Genomic DNA, 26,416 nt, shown 5'->3' with positions numbered 1-26,416 from the left:
GTGGTAGAACATTAGCCACCCTCCAATCCGCAGGAACTGATCCCGAATCTATCGAACTCTGGAAAATAATCACCAACACATCCACGATTTCTCAAGCCACCTCCTTCAGTACCCTGGGATGTAGACCATCAGGCCCTGGGGACTTATCAACCTTCAGACCTAACAATCTCTCCAACACCAATTCCTGGCAAATATAAATTCTCTTAAGTTCAGATCCTTCAGTCACTGTTACCTCAGGGAGATTGCTTGTGTCTTCCCCAGTGAACACAGATCTGAAGTACCAATTCAATTCTTCTGCCATTTCTTTGTTCCCCGTAATATATCCCCCTGTTTCTGTCTTCAAGGGCCCAATTTTAGTCTTAACCATTTGTTTGCCTTTCACATACCTAAAAAAAACTTTTACTATCCTCCTTTATATTCTTGGCCAGTTTACCTTCGTACCTCATTTTTTCTCTGCGTATTTCCTTCTTAGTAATCCTCTGTTGTTCTTTAAAAGCTTCCCAGTCCTCTGTTTTCCCACTTATCTTTGCTATGTTATATTTTTTCTCTTTTAACTTTATATGTTTCTTAACTTCCTTCATCAGCCACGGCCATCCATGCCTACTCCTAGGATCTTTCTTCCTTTTTGGAATAAACTGATCCTGCAACTTCTGCATTATACACAGAAATATCCGCCATTGTTCCTCCACTGTCATCCCTGTTAAGGTATTGCACCATTGAACTTTGGCCAGCTCCTCCCTCATAGTTCCATAGTTCCCTTTATTCAACAGAAATATTGTCACTTCCGATTGTGCCCTCTCCCTCTCAAATTGCAGATTGAAGCTTATTGTATTATGGTCACTACTTCCCAATGGCTTCTTAACTTCGAGGTCCCTGACCAATTCTGGTTCGTTGCACAATACCAGATCCAGAATTGCCTTTTCCCTGGTAGGCTCCAGCACCAGCTGTTCTAAGAATCTATCTCTGAGGCACTTCACAAAGTCTCTTTCTTGAGGTCCAATACCATCCTGATTCTCCCAGTCTACCTGCCTGTTGAAATCCCCCATAACAACTGTAGTAGCATCTTTGCGACAGGTCAATTTCAGCTCCTGATTTAACTTACAACCGACATCCAGACTACTGTTTGGGGGCCTGTAGCTAACTCCCAAGAGGGTCTTTTTACCCTTAGTATTTCTCAGCTCTATCCACACTGACTCTACATCCCCTGATTCTAGGTCCTCCCGCGCAAGGGACTAAATATCATCCCTTACCAACATGGCCACCCCACCCCCTCTGCCTGTCAGTCTGTCTTTACGATAGCACGTGTAGCCTTGAATATTCATTTCCCTGGATTAGTGGTGCTGGAAGAGCACAGCAGTTCAGGCAGCATCCAACGAGCAGATTATTCATTTCCCTGGCCCTGTCCCCATGAAGCCACGTCTCAGTTATCCCCACAATATCGTATCTGCCAATTTCCAAAAGACCCTCAAGCCCATCCATCTTATTTTTAATGCTTCGTGCATTCATGTCTAGTATTTTTAATTTGTTATTGCCCTCACCCTTCCCATCAACTCCTAACTCACTCAACCTTACAGCGTGACCCCTTTCTGAGTTTTCTGTCTCATTATACAGTTGTCTTTCTTGACTTCCCTTGTTCTAACTTTCCCTTCAATTTCCTTCTTAAACATCCAGTTTGTCCCCTCCACCCCGCTACTTAGTTTAAATGTAGCTGTGTTGCACTAGCAAACCTGCCTGCCAGAATGCTGGTCCCTAACCTATTAAGGTGCAAACCGTCTCTCTTGTAGAATTTATGCTTACGACAAAACATACCCCAGTGATCCAAGAATTTAAATCCTTGCTTCCTGCACCAGTTCCCCAGCCACACATCCAAGTCCATTATCTCCCTATTCCTGTCCCCTCCAGCCCAAGGAACTGGAAGCAAACCGGAGATAACCACCTTGGACGTCCTGCTTTTTAGCCTTCTTCCTAGTTCTCCGAAGTCCCGCTGTAGTATGTTCCTCCTCTTGTTCCCGACATCATTTGTGCTGACATGTACCACCACCTCTGGCTCTTCACCTTTGTCCTTGAGGATTTCCTGCACTCTGTCTGATGTCTTTAACCTTGGCACCAGGAAGGCAACACAGCATCCTTAAGTCCCGCCTGCTGCCACAAAAACCCCCGGTCAGTTCCTCTCACTATGGAGTCCCCTATTACCACGGTTCTGTGCGATGTCCGACTCTTCTGCTCTGTCTCCACGCCAACCTTTGATTGACAGACCTGGCCGCCTCGCGGACTGGCAGTGTCATCTGTCTCTACTATTTCCAAAAGATTCAACTTGTTCCTGACAGGTACATCCCCCGGGGTCTCTTGCACCTGTCTCCTCTCTGCCTTCCTCATCGTCTGCTCTCTTCTGGTCCGATTGGTGTAATAACCTCGATGAAGGTCTTGTCCAGAAAGATCTCCTTCTCTCGGATGAGCCTAAGGTCCTCGAGTTCTTTCATCAGTGCTGCAATATGCTCGGTCAGTAGCTGAACATGCACACACTTTCCACACTTGCACACACTTTCCACACTTAATAATAGTAGTGTTGTCCCAGTCGAACTCATGTTGTTTGTCGTCTGAGTGTGTGGCTACTAACGATAGCTGGTCATGTCGTTTTGTGGCTAGTTGGTGTTCGTGTATACGGATCGTTAACTGTCTTCCTGTTTGTCCGATGTAGTGTTTTGTGCAGTCCTTGTATGGGATTTTGTACACTACATTAGTTTTGCTCATTTTGGGTATCGGGTCCTTTGTTCTGGTGAGTTGTTGTCTGAGAGTGGCTGTTGGTTTGTGTGCTGTTATGAGTCCTAGTGGTCGCAGTAATCTGGCTGTCAGTTCAGAAATGTTTTTGATGTATGGTAGTGTGGCTAGTCCTTTGGGTTGTGGCATGTCCTCGTTCGGTTGTCTCTCCCTTAGGCATCTGTTGATGAAATTGCGGGGGTATCCGTTTTTGGCGAATACATTGTAGAGGTGGTCTTCTTCCTCTTTTTGCAGTTCTGGTGTACTGCAGTGTGTTGTGGCTCTTTTGAATAGTGTCTTGATGCAACTTCTTTTGTGTGTTGGGGTGGTTGCTTTCATAGTTTAGGACTTGGTCTGTGTGTGTGCCTTTCCTGTGTCCCTTTGTGGTGAATTCTCCGTTCGGTGTTCTCTGTACCGTCACGTCTAGGAATGGGAGTTGGTTGTCCTTTTCTTCCTCTCTAGTGAATCTGATTCCTGTGAGTGTGGCGTCGATGATCTGGTGTGTGTTCTCTATTTCTGTGTTTTTAATGATTACAAAGGTATCATCCATATATCTGACCCAGAGTTTGGGTTGAATTTGCGGTAAGACTGTTTGTTCTAACCTTTGCATTAGCCCTTCTGTTATGAGTCCAGAGATGGGTGAGCCCATGGGTGTGCCGTTGATTTGTTCATATATTTGGTTGTTGTATGTGAAGTGTGTTGTGAGGCACAGGTCCAGTAGTTTGAGTATGCCGTCTTTGTTGATAGGTTCAACGTCCTGTTGTCTGTTCTGTATGTCCAGCTGGTTGGCTATTGTTTCTCTGGCTAGGGTTTTGTCGATAGAGGTGAACAGTGCCGTTATATCGAATGAGACCATAGTTTCTTCCGTGTCTATGTGTATATTTCATATGATGTCCAAGAGTTCCTGTGTTGATTGTATAGAGTGTTTGGATCCGCTGATCAGGTGTTTCAGTTTCTGCTGTTGTTCTTTAGCCAGTTTGTGTGATGGTGTCCCTGGTAGTGAACTATGGGTCTGAGTGGGATGTCTGGTTTATGCACTTTAGGTAGTCCATAGAATCTGAGGGTGTTGTTGCTTTCAGGTTTCATTCTTTGTAGGTCAAACCTGGTTATCTTCGAGGAGAAAGTGAGGACTGCAGATGCTGGAGATCAGAGCTGAAAATGTGTTGCTGGAAAAGCGCAGCAGGTCAGGCAGCATCCAAGGAACAGGAGAATCGACGTTTCAGGCATAAGCCCTTCTTCAGGAATTAGGAAAGTGTGTCCAGCAGGCTAAGATAAATGGTAGGGAGGAGGGACTTGGGGGAAGGGCGTTGGAAATGCGATAGGTGGAAGGAGGTCAAGGTGAGGGTGATAGGCCGGAGTGGGGTGGGGGGGGAGAGGTCAGGAAGAAGATTGCAGGTTAGGAAGGCGGTGCTGAGTTCGAGGGATTTGACTGAGACAAGGTGGGGGGAGGGGAAATGAGGAAATTGGAGAAATCTGAGTTCATCCCTTGTGGTTGGAGGGTTCCTAGGCGGAAGATGAGGCGCTCTTCCTCCAACCATCGTCTGGCAATGGAGGAGTCCAAGGACCTGCATGTCCTTGGTGGAGTGGCAGGGGGAGTTGAAGTGTTGAGCCACTGGGTGGTTGGGTTGGTTGGTCCGGGTGTCCCAGAGGTGTTCTCTGAAACGTTCCGCAAGTAGGCGGCCTGTCTCCCCAATATAGAGGAGGCCACATTGGATGCAGCGGATGCAGTAAATGATGTGTGTGGAGGTGCAGGTGAATTTGTGGCGGATATGGAAGGATCCCTTGGGACCTTGGAGGGAGGTGAGGGGGGAGGTGTGGGCGCAAGTTTTGCATTTCTTGCGGTTGCAGGGGAAGTTGCCGGGAGTGGAGGTTGGGTTGGTGGAGGGTGTGGACCTGACGAGGGAGTCACGGAGGGAGTGGTCTTTTTGGAACGTTGATAGGGGAGGGAAATATATCCCCGGTGGTGGGGTCCGTTTGGAGGTGGTGGAAATGACGGCGGATGATACGTTGAACATGGAGGTTGGTGGGGTGGTAGGTGAGGACCAGTGGGGTTCTGTCCTGGTGGCGGTTGGAGGGACGGGGCTCAAGGGCGGAGGAGCGGGAAGTGGAAGAGATGCGGTGGAGGGCATCGTCGACCACGTCTGGGGGAAATTGCGGTCTTTGAAGAAGGAGGCCATCTGGGTGGTATGGTTTTGGAACTGGTCCTCCTGGGAGCAGATGCGGCGGAGACGAAGGAATTGGGAATATGGGATGGCATTTTTACAGTGTGCAGGGTGGGAGGAGGTGTAGTCTGGGTAGCTGTGGGAGTCGGTTGGTTTATAGTAAATGTCCGTGTTGATTCGGTCGTCCGAGATAGAAATGGAAAGGTCTAGGAAGGGGAGGGAGGATCTGAGACGGTCCAGGTGAATTTGAAGTCAGGGTGGAAGGTGTTGGTAAAGTGGATGAACTGTTCAACCTCCTCGTGGGAGCACGAGGCAGCACCGATACAGTCATCGATGTAGCGGAGGAATAGGTGGGGGGGTGTGGTGCCAATGTAGCTGCAGAAGTTGGACTGTTCCACATATCCTACGAAGAGGCAGGCATAGCTGGGGGCCATGCGGGTGCCGATGGCTACTCCTTTGGTTTGGAGGATGTGGGAGGATTGGAAAGAGAAGTTGTTAAGAGTGAGGACCAGTTCAGTCAGTCGAAGGAGGGTGTCAGTGGAAGGGTACTGGTTGGGTCGGCGGGGAAGGAAGAAGCGGAGGGCTTTGAGTCCATCGTGATGGGGGAATGGAGGTGTACAGGGACTGGATGTCCATGGTGAAGATAAGGCGTTGGGGACCAGGGAAGCGAAAATCATGGAGGAGGTGGAGGGCGTGGGTGGTGTCCCGAATGTAGGTGGGGAGTTCTTGGACTAAGGGGGACAGGACCGTGTATGCAGAGATGAGTTCGGTGGGGCAGGAGCAGGCTGAGACAATGGGTCGGCCGGGGCAGTCAGGTTTGTGGAGTTTGGGCAGGAGGTAGAAACGGGCGGTGCAGGGTTGTGGGACTATGAGGTTGGAGGCGGTGGATGGGAGATCCCCTGAGGTGATGAGGTTATGGATGGTCTGGGAGATGATGGTTTGGTGGTGGGAGGTGGGGTCATGGTCAATGGGGCAATAGGAGGAGGTGTGCGCGAGCTGGCGTTTAGCCTCTGCGGTGTAAAGGTCGGTGTGCCAAACTACTACCGCGCCTCCCTTGTCTGCCTGTTTGATAGTGAGGTTGGGGTTGGAACAGAGGGAGTGGAGGGCTGCACGTTCTGAGGGTGAGAGGTTGGAGTGGGTGAGAGGGGTGGAGAAGTTGAGGCAGTTAATGTCGCGGTGGCAGTTGGCTATGAAGAGATCGAGGGCGGGTAAGAGGCCAGCACGGGGTGTCCAGGTGGATGGGGTGTGTTGGAGGCAGGAGAAAGGGTCGTCAGAGAGTGGGCGAGAGTCTTCGTTGAAGAAGTAGGTGCAGAGGCGAAGGCGGCAGAAGAATTGTTCGATGTCACGCCGCGTGTTGAACCCGTTAATCCGAGAGCGTAGGGGAATGAAGGTGAGGCCTCTGCTGAGGTCTGATCTTTCATCCTCAGAGAGGGGTAGTTCTGGAGGGATGGAGCGCTTCACAGGAGGCTCCCAAGCACTGAGGATGTCACCTAGACAGGGGACGAAATGTCTGCAACACAAATTCCCAGCTCGGCGAACAGAACCACAACAACGAGCACCCGAGCTTCTCCCAAACTTTGAACATGACTCAACCTTCACTGTGACTGGATTAAAATCCTGGAACTCTCTGTCTCTCGTGAATAGCATAGTGAATGTACCTACATCACATAGACTGCAGTGGCTCGTGAAGACTGAAGTTAGTTTTTGTAAAGAAGGTGAGGTGTAAAAGTCTTGCTACAATTGTATCGAGCAGTGGTGAGAACAGGCCCAAACACGCCTCCCATTTTTTTCATGATCTTGAGATCTTAGGGAGCATTTGATTCTCCATAGCCAGGGCAATTAGGGAGGGGCAGTGAAAGTTGGCCAGCCGAGTGAAGCCTATATTCCATAAAAAAAGTCAAAACACAGAAATGTCTGAAGTGTACTGGGACTGAGGCAGGGACAAGAGTCAAAGTGAATTTTTAATGCTGCTATTTTCCAAATACTTTTTGCAAAGCTATTGGAATATTGGAGATGTATTAAATTGGAGATGTATTATGTTGGAATATTGGAGATTTATTAAATTGTCCAAAAGTCAGATGTTTGTGAGAGCAGCAGTTGCGTACAAGAGTACGTTAGCCATCTGAGACCAATATAGACTAATGTCTGACACACAACTCCAATGATTCTGAAACTTTGTATTCTTATGTAGAGATTTGGAAAATATGCGCTCTCTGTTCATGAGTCATTGTGTAGATGAGAGAGGTCAACTGCTATGTCAATCTCTAGGCCTCATGGTTTGGTCTCTGAGTTGGATATGAAGAGATTGGAGATAGCTGTCTCCTTGAGGAAGTATGGATCTTGAATTTGGCATTTGGCTTTAGGGGGTCATGAGGGAGCGGCCCCATTGTCCTGTCACCCTGTGATGACGATGTACTTTGTGTAGTTTTGAAGAATTCTGGTAGATTCAGCATTGGACTGTTAGTGGGAGGGACTCTACTATTCCAATTTCAACTTGTGTTCAACCTGGATCTGTTTTTGACGGAACAGAAGAAACAAGTAGTTGGCAGATCATTCCCAGCCTATTGGAAGTTAATCGCAGGAATAAGTAGCATCATTGAGAGCCCATTAATACAGACAAATGGCTGGTTAAAATATCAAGCTCTTTAGTGGGCTAAAAAAATGAATGAACGTTCACAGAATTACAGAATTGTTATGGTGCAGAAGGAGGCCATTTGGCCATTCGTGCCTGCATTGGCTCTTCAAACAAGCATCATCACCTGGTGCAAATCTCTTCCTTTTCTTCATTTCCTTGCTCACTAGTTTTGCCAAATAATCATCCAATTCCCTCTGGAGGGCCTCAATTGAACCTTCCCCCCCTCCCCGGCAGAATCTTCCAGGGCCAAACTACTCGCTGTGGGAAAAGGTTTCTCCTCACATCACTCTTGCTTCTTTTGAACATCACTTTAAATCCATATCCCTCTCGTCATGTTCCTTTTACGAGTTGCAGCAGCTTCTTGCTGTTGAGAAGGCTGCACCTTTCATCTTGGCCTTTGTGGGGAGCTATGGCTTTACAGATAAATTGAAAACATTTGAAAACTATTACTGAAGGCCAAAGATCACCAAATACAAACTGGCCCAATAAAAATCTATATCAAATGACATCATCTCATAGATGCTCATTACTATAAAAATTCTGTTTTTTCAAGGTTCTTAACCTCGTTGATAGGCTTTTTTAATTGCTGAGGTCTAGTCTGGAGTACTGTGTCCAGTTCTGGTCGCCCAGTTACAAGGAGGATCTTATTAAACTGAAGAGAGTTCGGAAGAGCTTGCTGGGTATGGAAAGTCTGAGTTATAAAGGAAGGCTGGGTCTTTTTTTACTGAATAAAGGAGGTTGAGAGGTGACCCCTTAGAAGTTTATAAAATAATGGGAGGTATAGATAAAGTTAATGATAGTTGTCTTTTATCTAAGATGAGGGATTTCCAGACTAGGGGGCACATTTTTAACATGAGATTAAAAAGACATGGGGGCAATATTTTTGCACAGAGAGTGGAATGAACTTCCTGAGAAAATGATGGATGTGAGCACAGTTACAATGTTAAATGACATTTTGATAAGTAGATGAATTGGAAGGGTTTGGAGTGATATGGGTCAGGAGCTGGAAGGTGGGGCTAGTTATGTTTGGGATTATGTTCAGCATGAACAGGTTGGATCAAAGGATCTGTTTCAGTGCTGTATGACTCTACATATACTGTAACTGATTTTGTGTCAAGCCAGATGACATTGGAATTTGATGTTTTTAACCAGAAAATAATCCTCTGGGGTGAGGTTTCTATTGATTTAATGAGTTGATTAATGTGTTCAGGTGAAATTCCTTAAAAAAGATGATTGGAAATATCATCCAAACACAATTTATTACCCTACTCCTGAGTGTGTGTCAGTACTTCTGAGTTAATCTTTCCCGAGATGTGAGCATCGGAACTGTCTTTGTGAAGGTGGTGGTCAGCTGTCAGACCATTTCAGAGCGAGTCACATTGCTGTTGGTTCTTGAATCGTATGTAGGCCAGACCAGATAAGGACAGCAGGTTTCCTTCCCTAAACAGTACAAATGTATGAGAAGAATAAGAGGAGGAGAAGTGGGCCATTCAGCCCATCAACCCTGCTTTGCCATCAATAAGGTCCTGGCCAATTGGACAATACTAATGAGTGTTTAACAACAATCTGGTAGTTGTCACCATTGTTGGTACTCGCTGTTCATTCCAGATTTTTAAAACAATTTACATTTAATTTCTGCAATTGTTATGGTACGATTTGAACACATGTCTCTGGATCACTAGGCCTATAACAAGGTTGATTAGGGTGGCATGGTGGCTCAGTGGTTAGCACCGCTGCCTCACAGCACCAGGGACCCGGTTACAATTCCACCCTCGGGCTATGTGGAGTTTGCACATTCTCCCTGTGTCTTTGTGGGTTTCTTCTGGGTGTTCCGGTTCCCTCCCTCAGTCTAACGATGTGCAGGATAGTTGGATTAGCCATGGGAAAGGTAGAGTAAGGTGATGGGTCTGGATGGGATGCTGTTCAGAGGGTCGGGGTGGACCATTTGGGCCGAATGGTCTGTTTCCATACTGTAGGGCTTCTATGATTCTAATAACTCTGCCACTATATCGCCTGCATAAGGTCTTCCAACTAGAAGAGACCACTAATGAGGAAGAATAGACACTGTTTTAAACCCAGGAGAATACAATAAGGTGTTTGTTGCTAACAATGCAGGTACACCACGGCTTAATCCTTCCTCAGTTATGCATCGGTTTTGTTGAGTTTCTTGGCACATTTCTGTCTGTGAGGCTGAGCAAAATCTCTTACCATAGATTACCTAACTCACCTCATTAGCCATCCAGGCTGCACCTGTAGCACCCACCTCACTATTCCAGCTCCACTAAACCACCTGCAAACCCAGAACAACTTGCCACTATCTGGATTGCTTAGAGTGGACCAGCATCCCTAGCACCGGCGCCATCTTTAAAAAGCCAGACTCAGAGAATTGTGGTTGACTCTTAACTGCCCTCTGGGTCTGGGCAGTTAGGGATGTGCAATAAATGCCTGGCCTGGTCAGTGATGATCACATCCTGTGAATGAAGAATATTTTAAAACTTCTCTGTCTTCGTAGCTACTGTTCATTGAAAACATTCCTAATTATAATTTTGTATTTTTTTCCCATTTTTCTCTTTTCTTTCCTAGTGTTTCATCCCACGGAAGCATCGCCGTAGGCTTGGGATATCTGTAAAGGTAAGCAGGATAGTTTCCTTCTCTATCATTGTCATCCCTCCTTGGAAACTTCCAGCTAGACTGGGTGCCTTTGGGCTCAGAGTTAATATCTCTGTCCAAAGTGGTTTAACCAGCAGCTTAGCCTGGTGTCAGTATGTGTACCACACCCTGTTACAGGCGAATAGCGTCAGGCAGCTTTCTGACTGTGAAACACTGCTTGACATACAGGGCTCCAGGTCCCACCAAGAAACGTGTCATTGACAGAGAAGGCTCATGAGTAAGGGCTCTTCTTGAAAATAGATTGATTAATAAATTTCACTCAATCTCAGGACCGATCAGTATCCGCAAGCGACTAAAACCTGTTTATGTACAGCTTATGGAAAATTGTGTTCCATTTCAGTGAATAACTGTCATGATTCACAACAGGCCAAGGATTTACGTATATAGACCTTTTAGCCAAGCAAACTGAAGCCTCACGTAGAGAAATGAAATAGCTGGGTGACTGTTCATTCAAGTAACAAGGAATTCCATTCAAGTCCTCTCTGGGCTCTTCGATTAATGCTGCTCAGTCTCTATTTCAAGTTATTGTTCAATAAAGGTATGATACAATTCTCATACTGTTCACAAATGGCAGATACAAGGATAAATTCAGTGGTTTCACCCAATCAGGAGGAAGCAAGACTCAAGGCTGTCGGAATACAATGCTATTTCTACTCAGTGTAGACCCCCTAGTGGGAACATTGCATCAGTGAGATTATCTTATTTTATACTGTACTTGCATGCTGAACTTGAAAATAGTAAATCATTGGATTTAGTGTATTTAACAGACAGCAATATTGACTGAACTTTAAGTAATCATAGAGTCATTAAGATACAAGAGGCCATTCAGCCTAGCAGGTCAATGTTGGTTCTCTATAGAGTAATCCAGTCAGGCCCACTCTTCCACCATATCCCCATCGTCCTTCAGTTTGTTTCCTTCAGTTACCTGTCCAAATTTCTTTTAGAATTGTTGTCTCAGCACCCACTCCCTCATAGACACCGACTTTCAGCTCATTACTATTCACTGCATCAAAATGGTTTTTCTCCAAACCCTTTCTGCATCCCTTATCCAGAACCTTAACTCTGGGTCCCTCGTGCTTTGGACCATCAAGCAACGGGAACAACTTCCTCTTGTCCATATTGCTTAAAGCTATAAACTTATCGACCTCTTTCAAATCTTCTGTCCGAGGAAAACACCCATCTTCTCCAACAAACCTTGTCACTAAATTCCCTCAACCCTGGTCCACTCTAGTAAAACCCCTCGGTATTCTCCCAAGGAGCCTCACATCCTTCCTAATGTTTGGTGACGGTGCTTGTACTCAATACTGTAGTTGTGGCTTAACCAGACCTTGCTAATGATTAATTGTAACATCTCTGCTTTTATTCCAGTCCTGTGTTGATTGAGACAAGATCCCATTTGCTTTCCTAACTACTCTACCTTCTGATTGATCCCCCACTCCCCCCTCCCCCAGATCGCTCTGTTCCTCCAAGCTACTCACAGCTGAGCTACCCGGTCAGATATTTCTAATTAGCCTCCTGGTTCAAAGGTAGGAATATCACCACACCACAAAAGCTCCCAAGAATAAAGTTGAGTCTTTATTTTGATTGTAGATATTTCCCTAATTAACCTGTTTAGAGATATTGTTAAACATTTCTGAAGCAGGCAAGATTTGAACCTGGGTCTTCTGATTTGGAGATAAGGAGCACTACCTCTGCACCCCATTCAGTCTATATTGTCCCTTATCATTTCTTCTGCCAAAAATGCAGCACCTCACACTTCTCTGCATTAAATTACGTTTGCCCCTTGTCTGCCCATTCTGATAGCCTGTCTCTGTCTGCTGCAGTTAACTGATATCATCCATATTATTCACAATCCTTCAAGTTTGCTATTATTGGCAAATTTTGAAATCTTACTCTGAATGCCAATATCCAAATTCTATGTAAAGAAAGCAGTATGCCTACTGCTGGCTGTTTGGGAACACCACCATCTGCTGCCAGTCCTGCAGACCGCAAGATACCACCCACCAATGTCCTTCAGCTATTTTTTTTTAATACAAGCTAATGTTATATTCCTAACCACGCGTCTCTGGTTTGGGAGCCTTTGTTTTTTGTAGTACTTTGTCAAATACCTTCTTAAAATCCATACGGGGATGTCCACCCTTCATCAACCTTCACTGTTATTTCATCAAAAATTCAATTGAAATTAGTCAAGTCGGTTTCAGTTCTGTGAAAGCAATATTTTTAAAGAGGTCAGAAAGTCATTGGAACAGTGACTGAATTATATTATTTCCAAGAAAGCACATGATTCATTTAAGTGTCTAGAAAGATGCCTGTGGTGCTGAAATGTGTTATTATTGAGTTACAACAGATAAACAGCCCAGGGGCCACTAGTTTTGTTTTGATTTCAGTTCGGAAGAAGTAGGAGATCAGTTCAGGAGAGCAACGTGCTCCTGACAGAAGAATCAGGTTTTAGTTCCAGAGAACAGTTTTCACTCTGGGAGAAGAATTTTAGTTTGTGAAGTTTCTAAACTGTGAGTGATTGTATCAAAATTTCCAAATTGTCAGAACTGAAAGGATGTTCAGGCTATCAAACTAGCTCACCACCTCTAAGAAAGAGAACTGGGAAGCATCAGTTAAGTAAGAAATTAAAAAGTTGACATCAGAGTGATATTTATAGAGTCATACAGCACGGAAACAGGCCCTTCAGTCCAACTCCCCTGGACCAACCAGGTTTCCCAATCTAAATTGGTCTCATTTGCCTGCATCTCAGAGATTGAGTATCTGTATTGCTGGGAAACAGGTTGAACCTTTGTTTTACTGTTTATGCTAAGATCTTATTAAACCATCTTAGCTATATCGCTTTGTTTATTCTTGTTCCTTTAAGTGATAAACATGTATTCTTGTGTTAAAGAACATTGGCAGCTTTGAGTGAATAATTTCAGTGACTAACCACTTTGGTAATCACATGTAAAGATTGAATTTAAAATCTATCAATCCAGATTTCACGCTGGTAGCTGACTTGTTCAGTATTGCCATCATCTGGGATTGTAACAATAGTCATTCACGTATTATATCTTTGTCCTGTCCCTCTAAACATATCTCACCATCTTTGTCCCTAATATAGAGTCATGGAGATGTATAGCATGGAAACAGACCCTTCGGTCCAACCCATCCATACTGACCAGATATCCCAACCCAATCTAGTCCCATCTGCCAGCACCCGACCCATATCCCTCCAAACCTTTACCATTCATATATGTAGCAGTCCACCTCATACTGCAGGATTCCTATTTACAAGTCAGTCGGAGATTTATGGGTTCCCCTTTATGTTTCCTTCTGTGTTATTTTTGTATTTTTTTTCTACCAGTTTTATTCCCCTCCGCACATTGCTGGGCTGAACTTTTATGGTCCTTCAGGTGACTGTGACAATGGAATTGAGCATGAGTCAACGCAGAGGTAATTCTGAAATCATTAAACGGATCAAACACTGAAAACCCACTTTTGTCTTTCTCAGGTTCTTTATCAGTGCCATAACCTAGCAACTGCCTTCGCACTTTTCTGAATGATATTATTGAATCTTCCCTTGAAAAGAGATGAAGACAATGGATGTGGAGCAATGTGTATAGTAGTAATGAACATTTCTATTTTTATATCATAAAATTTATATAAAGCGCTAATTTCTGAAGCTGAAAATTTGAGAACTGGTATATAGTTTGTTGGAATAACTGCGACATTATTGAATATTTACATTTTGACATCTTATTTTGTTGATATATTCAGAGCTTGGTATATATTGTACTGCACATCTTTGAACAGAACTATCAGGGTTGTCGAATTCAAAAACTGTGATTACATTTGGAGTTATAATCAGTTCATTCCAGTTAGAACTGAGCATGATTGAATTTGTCAATTATGAAATTAATTAACAGAATGGAGTTAATTATTCTTTGTTAATAATTGACACCATGTTATTATAAGGTAGCAGGACAGGTCCAGGGAACAAATATCCCACACTCACTCCTTAAGTTGCAGCCCATAAAATACACAATTGACAATTTACAATAAATATGTCATTGGAATCCCACAATTTTGTATGAAATGACTGTCAGCACTAAGTGGGTTAACAGTGATGCTAAATTATTGAACACTGTGGTATTGATTTGCTAATACTGCAATGAGTAATTTGGTGTTTCCTGTTGAATTACCTTTGAATGATTGTAGTTTTATTTGCTGCCATTGCTGGCTACCCGTATTCACTGGGCACAGAAGCAGGAGGATCCCATAAATACCCACACTGGGTGGGGTATCAGTTACAGGACACTTTTCTTGATGCTGGATGGTTTGACAGAGATGGCTTGAAAGCCTGGCAAAAGCTGGCATTTCCCAGAGGCGAGCTCTTCAAGAGTGTTGTTGAAAGTGAATTTAGGAGGTTGACTGGGACTCTTGGCTGTGCTGAGGGTAAACATACTACCTGGAGGCAGCAGGCCAAGACAGTGTCAGAACAATAGACCATCCCCACTCACCAGGGTGGAAGCAGAGCTGAAAGCACATCTGCTATGGAGAGGTGAATGCTTTGGGTTCAGGTACATAATTCTTTGCAAGTTGTGTCACTGGTAGAGAAGCTGATTCCAAAGGTGTTTAGCACACTAGCGTTCATTGCTCAGACCATTGGGTACAGGAGTTGAGAGGTCATGTTGTGGTTGTATGGGGTGTTGGTGAGGCCACTTTTGAAGTACTGTGTATAATTCTGGTCGACCTGTTATATGGACAGCATTATTAAACTGGAGAGGGTTCAGAAAAGATTGCCAAGGAAGGTCCCAGGATGGGACGGTATGAGTTATAAGGAGAGGCTGGATAAACTGGGACTTTTCTCACTGGAGTTTAGGAAGTTGAGGGGGTGACCTTATTGAGGTTCATAAAATCATGAGGGACATGGACAAAATGAATACCAAAGGTCTTTTCCTTAGGGTAGGGGAGTTTAAAATTAGAGGGCATATTTCTCAGGTGAGAGAATAAAAAATTAAAAGGAACATGAGGGGTAACGTTTTCACATAGAGGATGGCTCTTATGTGGAATGAATTGCCAGAAGAAGTGGTAAATGCAGGTACAGTTACAACATTTAAAAGATATTTGGGCAGGTATATGAATAAGAAAGGGTTAGAGGGATATGGGCCAAATGCAGGCAATAAATTTAAGGTGGAGGGAAATAGCTCTTTGGTCTCTTGGGAAATCAAGAGATTATAGTGAGCGGGTGGGAAATTGGAGGTGAGGTAGAGATCAACCATGATCGATGGCCCGAATGGCCTCCTACTCTGATCCCTTGTGTTCTTGTTGAAGCCCCTCCCAGACCTACACCTCCTCCTGCAACCCAGTGCACCTCTGAAACCCAAAGTGGCCACAGATCACTGCTTCATTGTGAATGTACAACTGGCTCAAACTGCCCAACTTTGAAGAGTTTGCCAATAAATTCCAGGACATGTGATGGAGGGGTCTTGCTAGAGAATCGATCATGTTAATATCGAGATATTGCACCTTTACCTGCAGTGTTGTGGAGATGGGGGGAGTAGAGAGTGAGACTGAAGCCTTTAAAGGGCTGCGGGTTTTCCTAATGTGCAGATACAAGGCCTCCATTCAGAGGGCAGTCAGTGTCTATGTCTGTTTACTTGACTGAACAATATCTGCCCTAAGTATTTGTGGTTTCTCCTAGGGCTAGCTTGGGAATGCTAGCCCGAGTTCCTGGGATAGCATTGGAAAGTTAACCTCCTACAGCTGAGGAAGCCTTGCCTAAGAAGGTCAGAAATTCCTGTTTCCCCAAGTAATGGCATTGAACCATTCAATGGTGTTAATAATGATGTGAGTTGGATTTTACTTCATTTCCTTTTGTCAATAATTAATTACTTGATCAAATATTGAATTTATCTTATTTTTGTGCATTATTTTCAACAAGAAATTACTGAGCTTGGGGTTTTTGAGATTTGGTGACTTGACTGAGTGTTTAAAAAAGAAGAGGAACAAGGCAGATGTTCCCTTTGGACAATCCGGAATTGTTTGACCTCTGTTACATTAGCACAATGTACATTTTTACTTTGTTCAATACCGTACATCTAACTCAATATAAAGATTCCAAATCTGAACAATTGCACTCACCTTATTCCAAATAAATTACCATTTTAAGGTGTCAAGTGACTGATGCAAAGAAAATGTAAGCGAAGGGGAAAAGTCACACTCGAGCTGCTCAGTGTATGTTTGACAAGTTCCTCATTGTGTTGTGTCCATTCAGCCTGGGATAGGTTAATGCACTAAATCCATGCACGAATGGTCCTGGATTCTCCCCTTGATATTCTCAATATTGTGTCTGTACACACCTGAAAATATTGGGCATCATTAAAAAAGGCACCTAACTGTCTTGGGATAGATAACTTCAAATATCTTCCAGGATTACATTTCAGTTTGGTTTTGGATCTAGTGTCAGATTCATTCTCTCAGCTGGGGAATCATTGATTCAGGGAATGTTTCCAGCCAGTTCCACTCTCAATGACCTCTCCCTTGTCAATTCCCACTCTTCAGATGCTCGTCTGGTTATCTCTGAAGGTCACAATTAACTCAGCGTCCGCCACTTCTAGATACTAGGTACTTGCTGGGTAAATGTCTCTCATCATCTTGCCAATCCCCTTAAATTGAAATCCCATCATCCTCTCCCTCTCCACCAATGTTTCTCTCTATCCAGTCTGCCCAGGCCCCTGACGATTTTAAACAACCCACCAAGTCTCCTCTTAGGTTTCTCAATGTAACTGAAACCCTTCGTCTTTCAGAGAGAAGGTGGGAGTCTCAGGGCAACTGCCCAGAAGCAAACCATGTTTTGGGGTCAGGTGGGGGTTGGGGGGGGGGGGGTACAAGGGAACCACATAGAAACTCATTGAAAAGACACATGGAGACAAACACTGGGAGTCGATCTGCTGACTGGCTGTATCACTAACTGCTGAGTCACGGAACAATGGATCATGTAAGGCCCTGCTCCTGGTGTGGAACCTCACCGTACTGGAGCAAGATCACACACACAGTAACACACAGTAACATGGTTCAAGGGCATTCCAGCCTGGACACTCTGGTCTGGAGTCACGCATCGGGAATTTCTGAACCAGTCCACATCATCTCCCTCACTACTGGAAGATATAAATGTTAAAAGCGAATGTAGCAGATAAGAACTAAACTATACTAAGAAGAGTTCTAGCTTTATGCGTTGATCGAGTGTTACTATTATATTGGAACTTGAATTTGAGTAAAATTTACCTCCATAACTTGTTGAAATGCTTTGCCTAGCCACTTTGTAAAAGAATGTACTGACTGTAACTCTGCAGCAGAATTATTTTTTAAATAAAGTCTTTTTTTCTAAGAAGAGTAGTGAACAAAATATTATCTGAAGTATTTGTGTGTGAAATCCTTATTGCAGCTGAACAGCTTTTCATTTGGGGGTCACAAATTGAAACAGATGTTGCTGTTAAAAAGGTCAATGTGGGTTTCAGTATTGGTTACTTGTCCCAGTGATATTTACAACTTGCATTTACATAGCCACCTGGGATGTTGAACAAAATTTCGGAAGGTGCTTCCCCGGGATGTAATTGGATAAAAGATCCAGGAGCTAGTTCAGGACATGTGACTAAATGTTCAGTTAAGGTGACAGGTTTTAAGGAACATAATAACAGGAAGAAGGCAATGGAGAGTTGGAAGGATGGAGTACAGAGCTAAGCCACTGCCTCCTTGTGGTGGGATGAAAGGAGAGCAGAATACTCAAGTCCTAAATTAGAGAAGCCCCACAGAATCCTCACAATGATGTGGGACTAAACTGATGATAAACTGAGAGTTAAGTAAACAAGTTTATCTTTGTCTAAGTGGTGGAATGGTCATTTTGAATATTTAACTAATATGGTATGAAGATGAAACATGATGCAGCCTTTGTAGAACTTAAATCCTAACTCTGACTATAACTAACTAAACTTTGACAGCACAGAGGCCATTTGGCCCAACACACACATGCTGGTGTATGCTGCACACAAACTTCCTCTATAAAGAGTTCCTTCTATTCACTTTTTCCATTATGTACATCACAATTAACTCCCCTTGGAGCAAACAATGTTTGAACCACAAATCCTCCATAAAATAACAACAATCATAACAACAGTGTCACTTTCCAAAGAATTCTGGGATTTACTTATGAAAGAACCAAACCCAACATGGTCATTCTAAAAGATGAGAGATTTAACAAACAATCCAGGTCTTTTTCAACATATAATTTTAGTTGTACCACACTATTATTTTGCTATAAATTCTATGTCTTACGATGTTATACTGAACAACCACTTTACAAATTATAATTTGTAAAGAATAAAAACCACAATTGTATAAAACCTATAATACAACCCCCTCTGCTTTCAGTGATTCATATGGGTTGTTTTCTTATGTGATACACTTCACACCCATTCACTCACTCACTCACACATACTCACTCATTCACTCCCTCACTAACACTCACACTCATTCACTCACTCTCACACTCAGACTTACTCACACACTTTCACTCACACTCAGTCACTCACACTCAGTCACTCACACTCACCCACATTGACTCACTCACTCATTCAATCACTCACACTCACTCGCATACTCATTCACACTCACTCACTAACACACACACACGCACACACTCATTCACTCACACTCGCACTCACACACTCTCACTCACTAACACTCACTCACGTTTCCAGACATGTCTGCAATGTCCTCCCAATATGTGCCCTGTCCATTGTTCTTCATTTATTTGATGTCTAATCAATGAATGTACAGTTCAGGGTCACTGACAGGGACACAATCTCCCAGGTACAAAGAAACAATGAGGTCAGAGGAGATATATTACAAGAAAACTTTCTGTATATTTCAATGAATTTGTAAGCCATATAAACAGATCATTTTCAGAGATTAGTTACAGGATGGAATCTCCCAGGTAAACAACTAAACCACAGGGTTGTGATTTCACTGAAGGGAATGAAGAGTTTGCAAAGGTCTGGAGGTTGGAAGATGCTGAATCAAATATTGTCATCGGCTACTTTGCTGTTCTTGAGAGTTATAATTCAGGGCATATGGATTTCTTTCTAAAATTATTGTTTTAGATTAATTTACTTCAATGGAAGGTTAAATGCAGCTGGAGAGAACTCAAGCTAAAAGGTGGAACGTGATGGGTGATGTCACATCAAGTGAAGTCAGTAAGCACGGAGCAGTTTGTCCGGCAGGTGAGCTTGGCTCAGTAATCTGGAAACTGGTCTGATTTAGGTTTAAGGTGAGGAAGAGAAGGAAAAACTTTGCATTAATGATGATGAGAGCAGAAATATTCCTCTTGGTGTTAACATGCTGTCCATTGTCCCATGTCCAGAAAGACCCTCATGCCCTTGTTTTTAATTACTTCACAAGGAATGGATTAGTCTTCTGGTGTAATCACTGTTGTGAGCAAACACAGTTTATACACAGGAGGATCCGACCAACAGCAACAAGACAAATAACCAGTTATTGTGTTGCTGTTGTCCTAGACATGGGGAAATTCCTTGCTGTTCTTCAGCCTGTGGGATGGAAGCTTTTGGGTCCTGTCATGATTTCACATCACACCTGAATGATGACACCCAGACTCTACAATCATCCCTCCCTCTGCTTTCAAAATACAAAAGCTGCCATTGAGTTAAACTTCTACATTCCATTTTACTTTCTCACATATTTATCTGAGTTTGTTTTAGAACCTGATTTGGATTCTTGTTCCTGGTATCGAATTTTGGTTGGAATCTCAGGCCTTTTTAAAAAAATATTCTAACTTTTTCTGCACAGTGTAGCAATTATCCCCTCCAGTTATTGACTCACAGAACAATGGAAACTGTTTCTCAATAAATTTGAAAATCCAGATCAGTTCTCCTCTTTACCCTCTAATGAAACAGAATATCTAGTCACTCTTCATAACTATGGTCTCTCATCTCTAGTAATATCATATTGCAATGTTGCCAACTGGAAAATCCACAGCCTTTTGTTTTTTTTTAATTTTTGGATCGTGGACTGAAATGGGAAAAGGATACAGCTTTAAGCTTAGGAAACTCGAGATGAATATGATGCAGCTTTAAGACAAGTTGCTGGAATTCATTGTGAGTTGTGTTTACACTGTTGCTTTGTTTAAGGAGTGGGGCAAGGTGCTGGAGAGCCATCAGCAGCCTGGTTCGGGATTCTGGCCAGCTTTACCCAGAGACAGGCTGTTGATTGGTTAATCAGGACCAGTTGTGTGGGTCAGGAGTCATCGGCATGACAACAACTCTCTGATTGGCCCCTGGGTGGCTGCCCAGTCAGTGTGTGAGCAATCCTGCAGCAGAAAGCCTCTTGACTCTACAATGGCAGCACTGCTCTCTCCATACAGAGAAGGAACAAACAATTGGAAGAAAGTGAGCTCGCTATTCTCTCTCCCCATCTTCCTGGAAGCTGCTGCCTCGAACCAGGGACTGAGACAACTGCAACTGCAGTAAAGAACTGAAAGGATTTGGGAAGAAGATATAGAAGATGATTGGAGATCGGAAGGACTTGGAAGAAAAAAAGGACACCGTGTTGAATCCTGTGGCCTGGTGCTACTGAACTGTGCTCCCCTAATATATTTTCTCCATTTGTAACATCAATGTTTTTTGTTTTCCTGTGCCTCTGTGTGTGTGTGTGTGTGGGGTGGGGGGGGGGGGTGGCGTGGTTTAAGACCAGTGTTATACATTGTTCATTTATATTTTGTTTGCTGAGTTTAGAATGGATTGATTTCTCATAAAACAGTTTGGAGTTTAGCACAGAAACCTGGTCAATGTTTTGTGTTAAACTAAGTTCATCAGACGGGAAATTTGAGGAATAAAAACAGGAAGTGCTGGAGAAACCCGGCAGGTCTGGCAGCATCTGTGGAGAGAGAAACAGAGTTAATTTTTTCAAATCTGATGTGACTCTGCTTCTGGACTTGAAATGTTCACTCTGTTTGTTTCTCTGTAGATGCTACAGATCTGCTGAGTTTCCCTTTGATTTCAGATTTCCAGCATCAGCATTTTTTTGCTTCTTTAGGGAAACTGAGAACTTTGAGTAATTTGACCCATTGCTGTGGGTCTGGAGTCACATGTAGGCCAGAGCAGGTAGGAATGGCAGTTTCCTTCCCTAAAGGGCATTAGTGAACCAGCTGCGGTTTTCCGACAAACAACGATGGTTCCATGATCGTCATTAGGTTCATAATATCAGATTTTCTTTTATCCGAAGAGGGAGGCGATTCAGTCCACAGGTAAGACAATCGCTTTTGTGGTACCTTCCTCATCCTCATGGCTAGGACCTTTCTGTATACAGAGTGTTTCCACTGCATGTACCAGACTTACTGCTCCTGAGAGCCCCAGCTGTTCACGTTAGTGTGGTCAATGGGCAGAGCTACAGGATGGCGCAGATTTCATTCAACCCTTTACAGCCTCTGACCAACAGATTCGAGCCCCTCTTCTATGTCCTCAGCACCACCGCTCCTGGTCTAATTACACATCCCCAGTAAAAAGGATGGGAGTGTGTGTGCGAATGTGGGTGTGTAGATACGCATGAAGAACTATGAGTGTGTCTATGAGGAAGTTTGTTTGTATGGGTGTGTGCGCAAGGGCAAGGTGTCGGCAGTCGTGTGTCAGTGTGATGGATGTCTGAGTGAGCGTGTGTATATGAGGGAGTGTGTGTGTGAGGGTGTGAGGGAGTGTCTGTGACAGAGGATGTGTATATGAGGGAAAGTGAGTGTGTGTGTGTGTGTGTGTGTGTTGTGGGGTTGGGGTGGTGCAGTGAGTCGGTGAGGGAGTGTCTGTGACAGAGGGTCAGTAAGAGCCAGAGTTAAGGTCCATCGTTGAGGTGGACAGCTTTGGTTGGTGCTGTGTATTCCCATTGCAGCAGAAAGGGGATAGCACGAGAGCGAGAGAGGTGACTCCAGAGTCGGTTTTCCATTTATCGGGAGCACACAAAATGCGAGCGAACAAACCCTCGCTTTGTGAACAAATCCTGGCTTGGGGTGAAACACTTTCTCTCAGACAGGACCTTGTTAACATTAACGAGGGAAGGTAGGTAACTTGAGGACTTGCTTGTAAATCTGATATGGATTATTGACAATTGTTTGCGAGGCTGGATATGTGCCAAGTATGTGATATGGCGATGAAAAGTTTGCTGCAGTTTCCTTGTTTTGTTTTATTAATTGTGTATTGGATATGAGTAATGCTGACATTTAAACAGCATTTTATAGCCCATCCCTGCAGAAGGTGCTGGTGGTAAACTGCCTTCTTGAACAGCTATATTCCTGAGCTCAGAAACCCCACATTACCCTTAGGGGAGGGAATTCCAGGATATTGATCCAATGACAGTGGGGGAACAGTAGTATATTTCGAAGGCAGACAGTGAGTGACTTGGAGGGGACACTGCAGGGGGTCGTGTTCCCATGTATCTGCTGCCCTTCTGCTTCTGGATGGTAGAGGTCATGGTTCAGAAGGTGCTATCTGAGGATATTTGGGGAACTCTGCAGTGCATCTTGTAGATAGTACACATTACTGCTACTGAGCGTCGGTGGGGGCTGTTTGTGGATGTGGTACCAATCAGGAAGGCTACTTTGCCTTGAATAATATCAAGCATTTTTCAGTGTTGTTGAAGTTGCACTTATCCAGGCAAGTGGGGAGTATTCCATCACACTCCTGACTTAATGACTCAATGCATTACTAAAAGGTAAAGTTCCTTTGCTGTTCTTCCTCCCTTTGGTTCATTCATCCCTACAGCTCTTTCAAAAATATCCCACTAGTGTAATGACGTGTTCTTCACTGGGTCAGAGGCAATACCGGGAGCTGTGTGGGGGTGAGCAGGGTTTTTGGGGTAAACGAGAGCAGAGAGGGGAAGCTAAGCAGCACTGTAATTGTGAGAAGTCACAGCAGGATGAAAGTTGGACATTCGAGTGAAAAACTGTAGAAGGAATAGAATTGGAGGCAAAGCTTTTGGTGAAAGTTAAGGAGGCTAGAATTGGTCTTAATCATACTCCGTTAAGAAACCGTTAAGAGAACAGGCAGCAGCCCTCACTACAACAGCTTATTCAGAAAAGGCCCCGATCCCTAGAAATTCCATTCCGTTTACACAGAATCTGCAGGAAGCCTGTGAATATTCCCAAAGTGCAGGTCATCACACCTGGACGAGGGTTAGGGAAGTATCTGTAGAGGGGGCCTAATCTTGGTCCATTTCTAAATGAGGCAGTACTCCAGCCCTGAACCCCTTCCCTACTGGAGCTAGTGGATAATCACATTCCCTGGATCCCTACAATTTCTGGACTCTGGTGTTGAGGTCAGAATAAATCCTCCCTCACCCCAATCACAACTTCCCATTGGTGCTCATTTCTAACCTTCCCTGTAATGGTGGCACCTCTGTGACCCATTCACATCTGGGTAACTAACTATTGGTCAGGTACAGATAGAAAAGAACACTGAGGGGGATTTGGGGGGGGGGGGGGGGGGGGGTAGGTAACTGCCTGCCCAAAGGTCCAGTGGGGAAGCAACAGTTCAATCAGAGTTCATTGGTTTCTGGTCCCTGAGTCAGACAGCCACGTGCCTTAAATCACTGCCCACCTCTCACAGACAAACAATTCATTTTGCAACCAGCCTGATGACTCCTGAACTAAATCTGTCACTGGCAGCTGAGGCACAGATGCTGTATTTGACCTGGTCTGATGTCAATGGTTTCTAATTCTGACCCTGACACACTCAAAAAAGCACTTCAAAGTCTGGTGCAGAAAGTGCTCACACTTTTAAATTCAGTCAGTGCAGACAGTCCACAACAACTGCTTCCACACCATGAAATGACAGTTTGGGTTGGCTGGACTGTGCAGGTCTCCCTCAAGAAAACGGCAGCGTTAGGTACCAAGAGGCCAGCGACATTCGGGAGACAATGCCCCTCAGTGTTCTTTTCTATCTGTACCATGGTTAGCATGGACCTGTTTGGGCCGAAGGGCCTGTTTCCATGTTGTATGAAACTGGGGCACGGTGAGAATAGGTGTGTTAATAATTTATTTAAAGTCTAACACTGACATCACCAATCAGGTGATGGTGGGTGGCAGTGTGGTGGTAATACCTTTGGACTAGTTACCTACGCACCCAAGGCTAGTGTTCTGAGGATATGGATTCAAATCCCCAATGGCAGATGGCGACACTTGAATTCAATAAAAGAAAACCTGAATTAAAGAGAGTTCATCTGATGGTGACCCTGCAACCACAGCCACTTGTAGTAAACCCCCCCCCAATTCTTACCCAGTCTCACTTACATGTAACTCCAGACCCTCTGGGTATTTAGGGACAGGTAATAAATGCTGGCCCAGCCAGTGATGTCACATCCCATGAACAAACAAATAAAAATCTCTAAGGGAAGAAGGTCACTTCTTGTATACTAAGAAAATACAAAGGTATTTTCAGAACTTACAATCATCACTTGAGAGACAGAGGCTGAGATGCAGCAGAGTACGTGTGTAGACAGTGCAGTCTAAAGGAACACCACCGTCAAGTATACTCAACATGGTCTCAGTGTCCTGTAAAACTGTTGCTAAAGCTCCCTACTTTTATATTCCATTCCATTTCCTTCCCTAATCACCTGCGTGCTAACATTTTAAACATTGCTAACCGGCTAGAAGTTGAAGCTTTTCATTTTGCACTCAGAACAGAAAGAGAATTCATAAAAACATCATTATATACTAAATGGGAAGAGGATGCTGATTGGTCATTAACAGTACAGACTAACACCCAGAGTCTCAATGGCTGAAGGAGTGACCAACTAAGAGTGCATCAGTAAAATCACCAGCGACCTGTGACCTTCAGTAGATAAGCTTGGGAGTCCATGGATATGGACAGTGTAACTTCCAACCACATCACCTATCCCACTCACTCTAATAATTGCTGCTTTCTTACAGCTCAGGCTAAGTGATGGAATTAATGAACATCCACATCTGCACAATTCTGCACGAACTCTGGGAGAAGTGATAACATCAAAGTGAACCAGATCACTTTAGTGAAGTAAATTCATCTTCCTAAATGGAAGACCTCTCATTTATAAACTGTTCCCTCGTTCTGATCTCTCCCTGTCAAATTCGCTCAGGATCTTATGTCTCAACGAGTTCACCTCTCGTCCTTCTAAATGGTAATGGATCCAGACCCAGCCTCTCCAACTGTTCTCACAAGATCATTTCATTGAGTGAATCTTCTCCAAATGCTTGTCCTTAAATAAGGAGACCAAACTATACAGTATAGAATCCCTACACAGTATGGAAGCAGACCATTTGGCCCATCGAGTCCACACTGAGCCTCTGAAGAGCATCCCATCCTGACCCACTCGATCCCTGTAAGCCCCTGCATTTCCTACGGCTAATCCACCGAGCCTGCACATCCCTGCACACTATGGTCAATTTAGCATGGGCCATCCATCCTAATTTGCACATTTTTGGACTGTGGGAGGAAACCAGAGCACCCAGAGGAAACACAGGGTGAAATGTGCAAACTCCACATAGTAGTGTGGCACTGGCTGGAACTGAACCTGGGTCTCTGATGCTGTGAGGCAGTAGTGCTAACCACTGAGCCACCATGCTACCATCTAGTATACTAGACATGGTCTCAATATCCTGTAAAATTGTTGCTAAAGCTCCCAATTTTTATATTCCATTCCATTTCCTTCCCTAATCACCTGCGTGCTAACATTTTAAACATTGCTAACAGGATAGAAGTTGAAGCTTTTCAGTTTGCACTCAGAACAGAAACAGACTTTTAAAAAATCATGTTATACTAGATTCCAGCGTTTTAACTCGAAGAAATGTTAACTGGTCTGTAATTTCCTGTTTCATATATTGCCCTTTTCTTTTACAGGGAAGTCACATTTACTATTTTCCGATCTGATGTGCCCTTTCCAGACTCTAGGAGATTTTGGAATATTAAAACTATCTCAGCACTCGCTTCTTTGATGACTCTAGACTGAAAAACATTAGCATCTGGGGATTTGTCAGTTTTTAGCTCCCTCTTACTTTGTCAGTGCCCTTTCCCTGGTGAGTGCAATTGTTCAAAGTTCCTCCCTCTCTTTCAACATTTGACTTTACAACATTGCTGCAAGATTGGAATTAATCTTATACTTGAAAAAATAATCAGCA

The 26,416-nt window shown here is 43.9% G+C and overlaps 1 protein-coding gene across 3 annotated transcripts in view; it reads left to right on the top strand.

Annotated features, from left to right (window-relative positions):
• Positions 1-17,593, top strand: part of LOC140486904 (uncharacterized) — a 58,207-nt gene extending 40,614 nt beyond the window's left edge. For all 3 annotated transcript variants that reach the window (XM_072586008.1, XM_072586007.1, XM_072586006.1), the window contains 2 exons: positions 10,138-10,185; positions 13,718-17,593. In XM_072586008.1, coding sequence (XP_072442109.1) covers positions 10,138-10,166 — 29 coding nt within the window. In that variant the 3' untranslated portion in view covers positions 10,167-10,185; positions 13,718-17,593. The remainder of the gene's footprint in view (positions 1-10,137; positions 10,186-13,717) is intronic.
• The last annotated feature ends 8,823 nt before the right edge of the window (positions 17,594-26,416 follow it).

Source organism: Chiloscyllium punctatum, chromosome 16, assembly GCF_047496795.1.
Source record: "Chiloscyllium punctatum isolate Juve2018m chromosome 16, sChiPun1.3, whole genome shotgun sequence".
Taxonomy (NCBI): domain Eukaryota; kingdom Metazoa; phylum Chordata; class Chondrichthyes; order Orectolobiformes; family Hemiscylliidae; genus Chiloscyllium; species Chiloscyllium punctatum.
The sequence above is the reverse complement of the archived record's forward strand: the minus strand, read 5'-3'. Positions and strand labels throughout refer to the sequence as shown.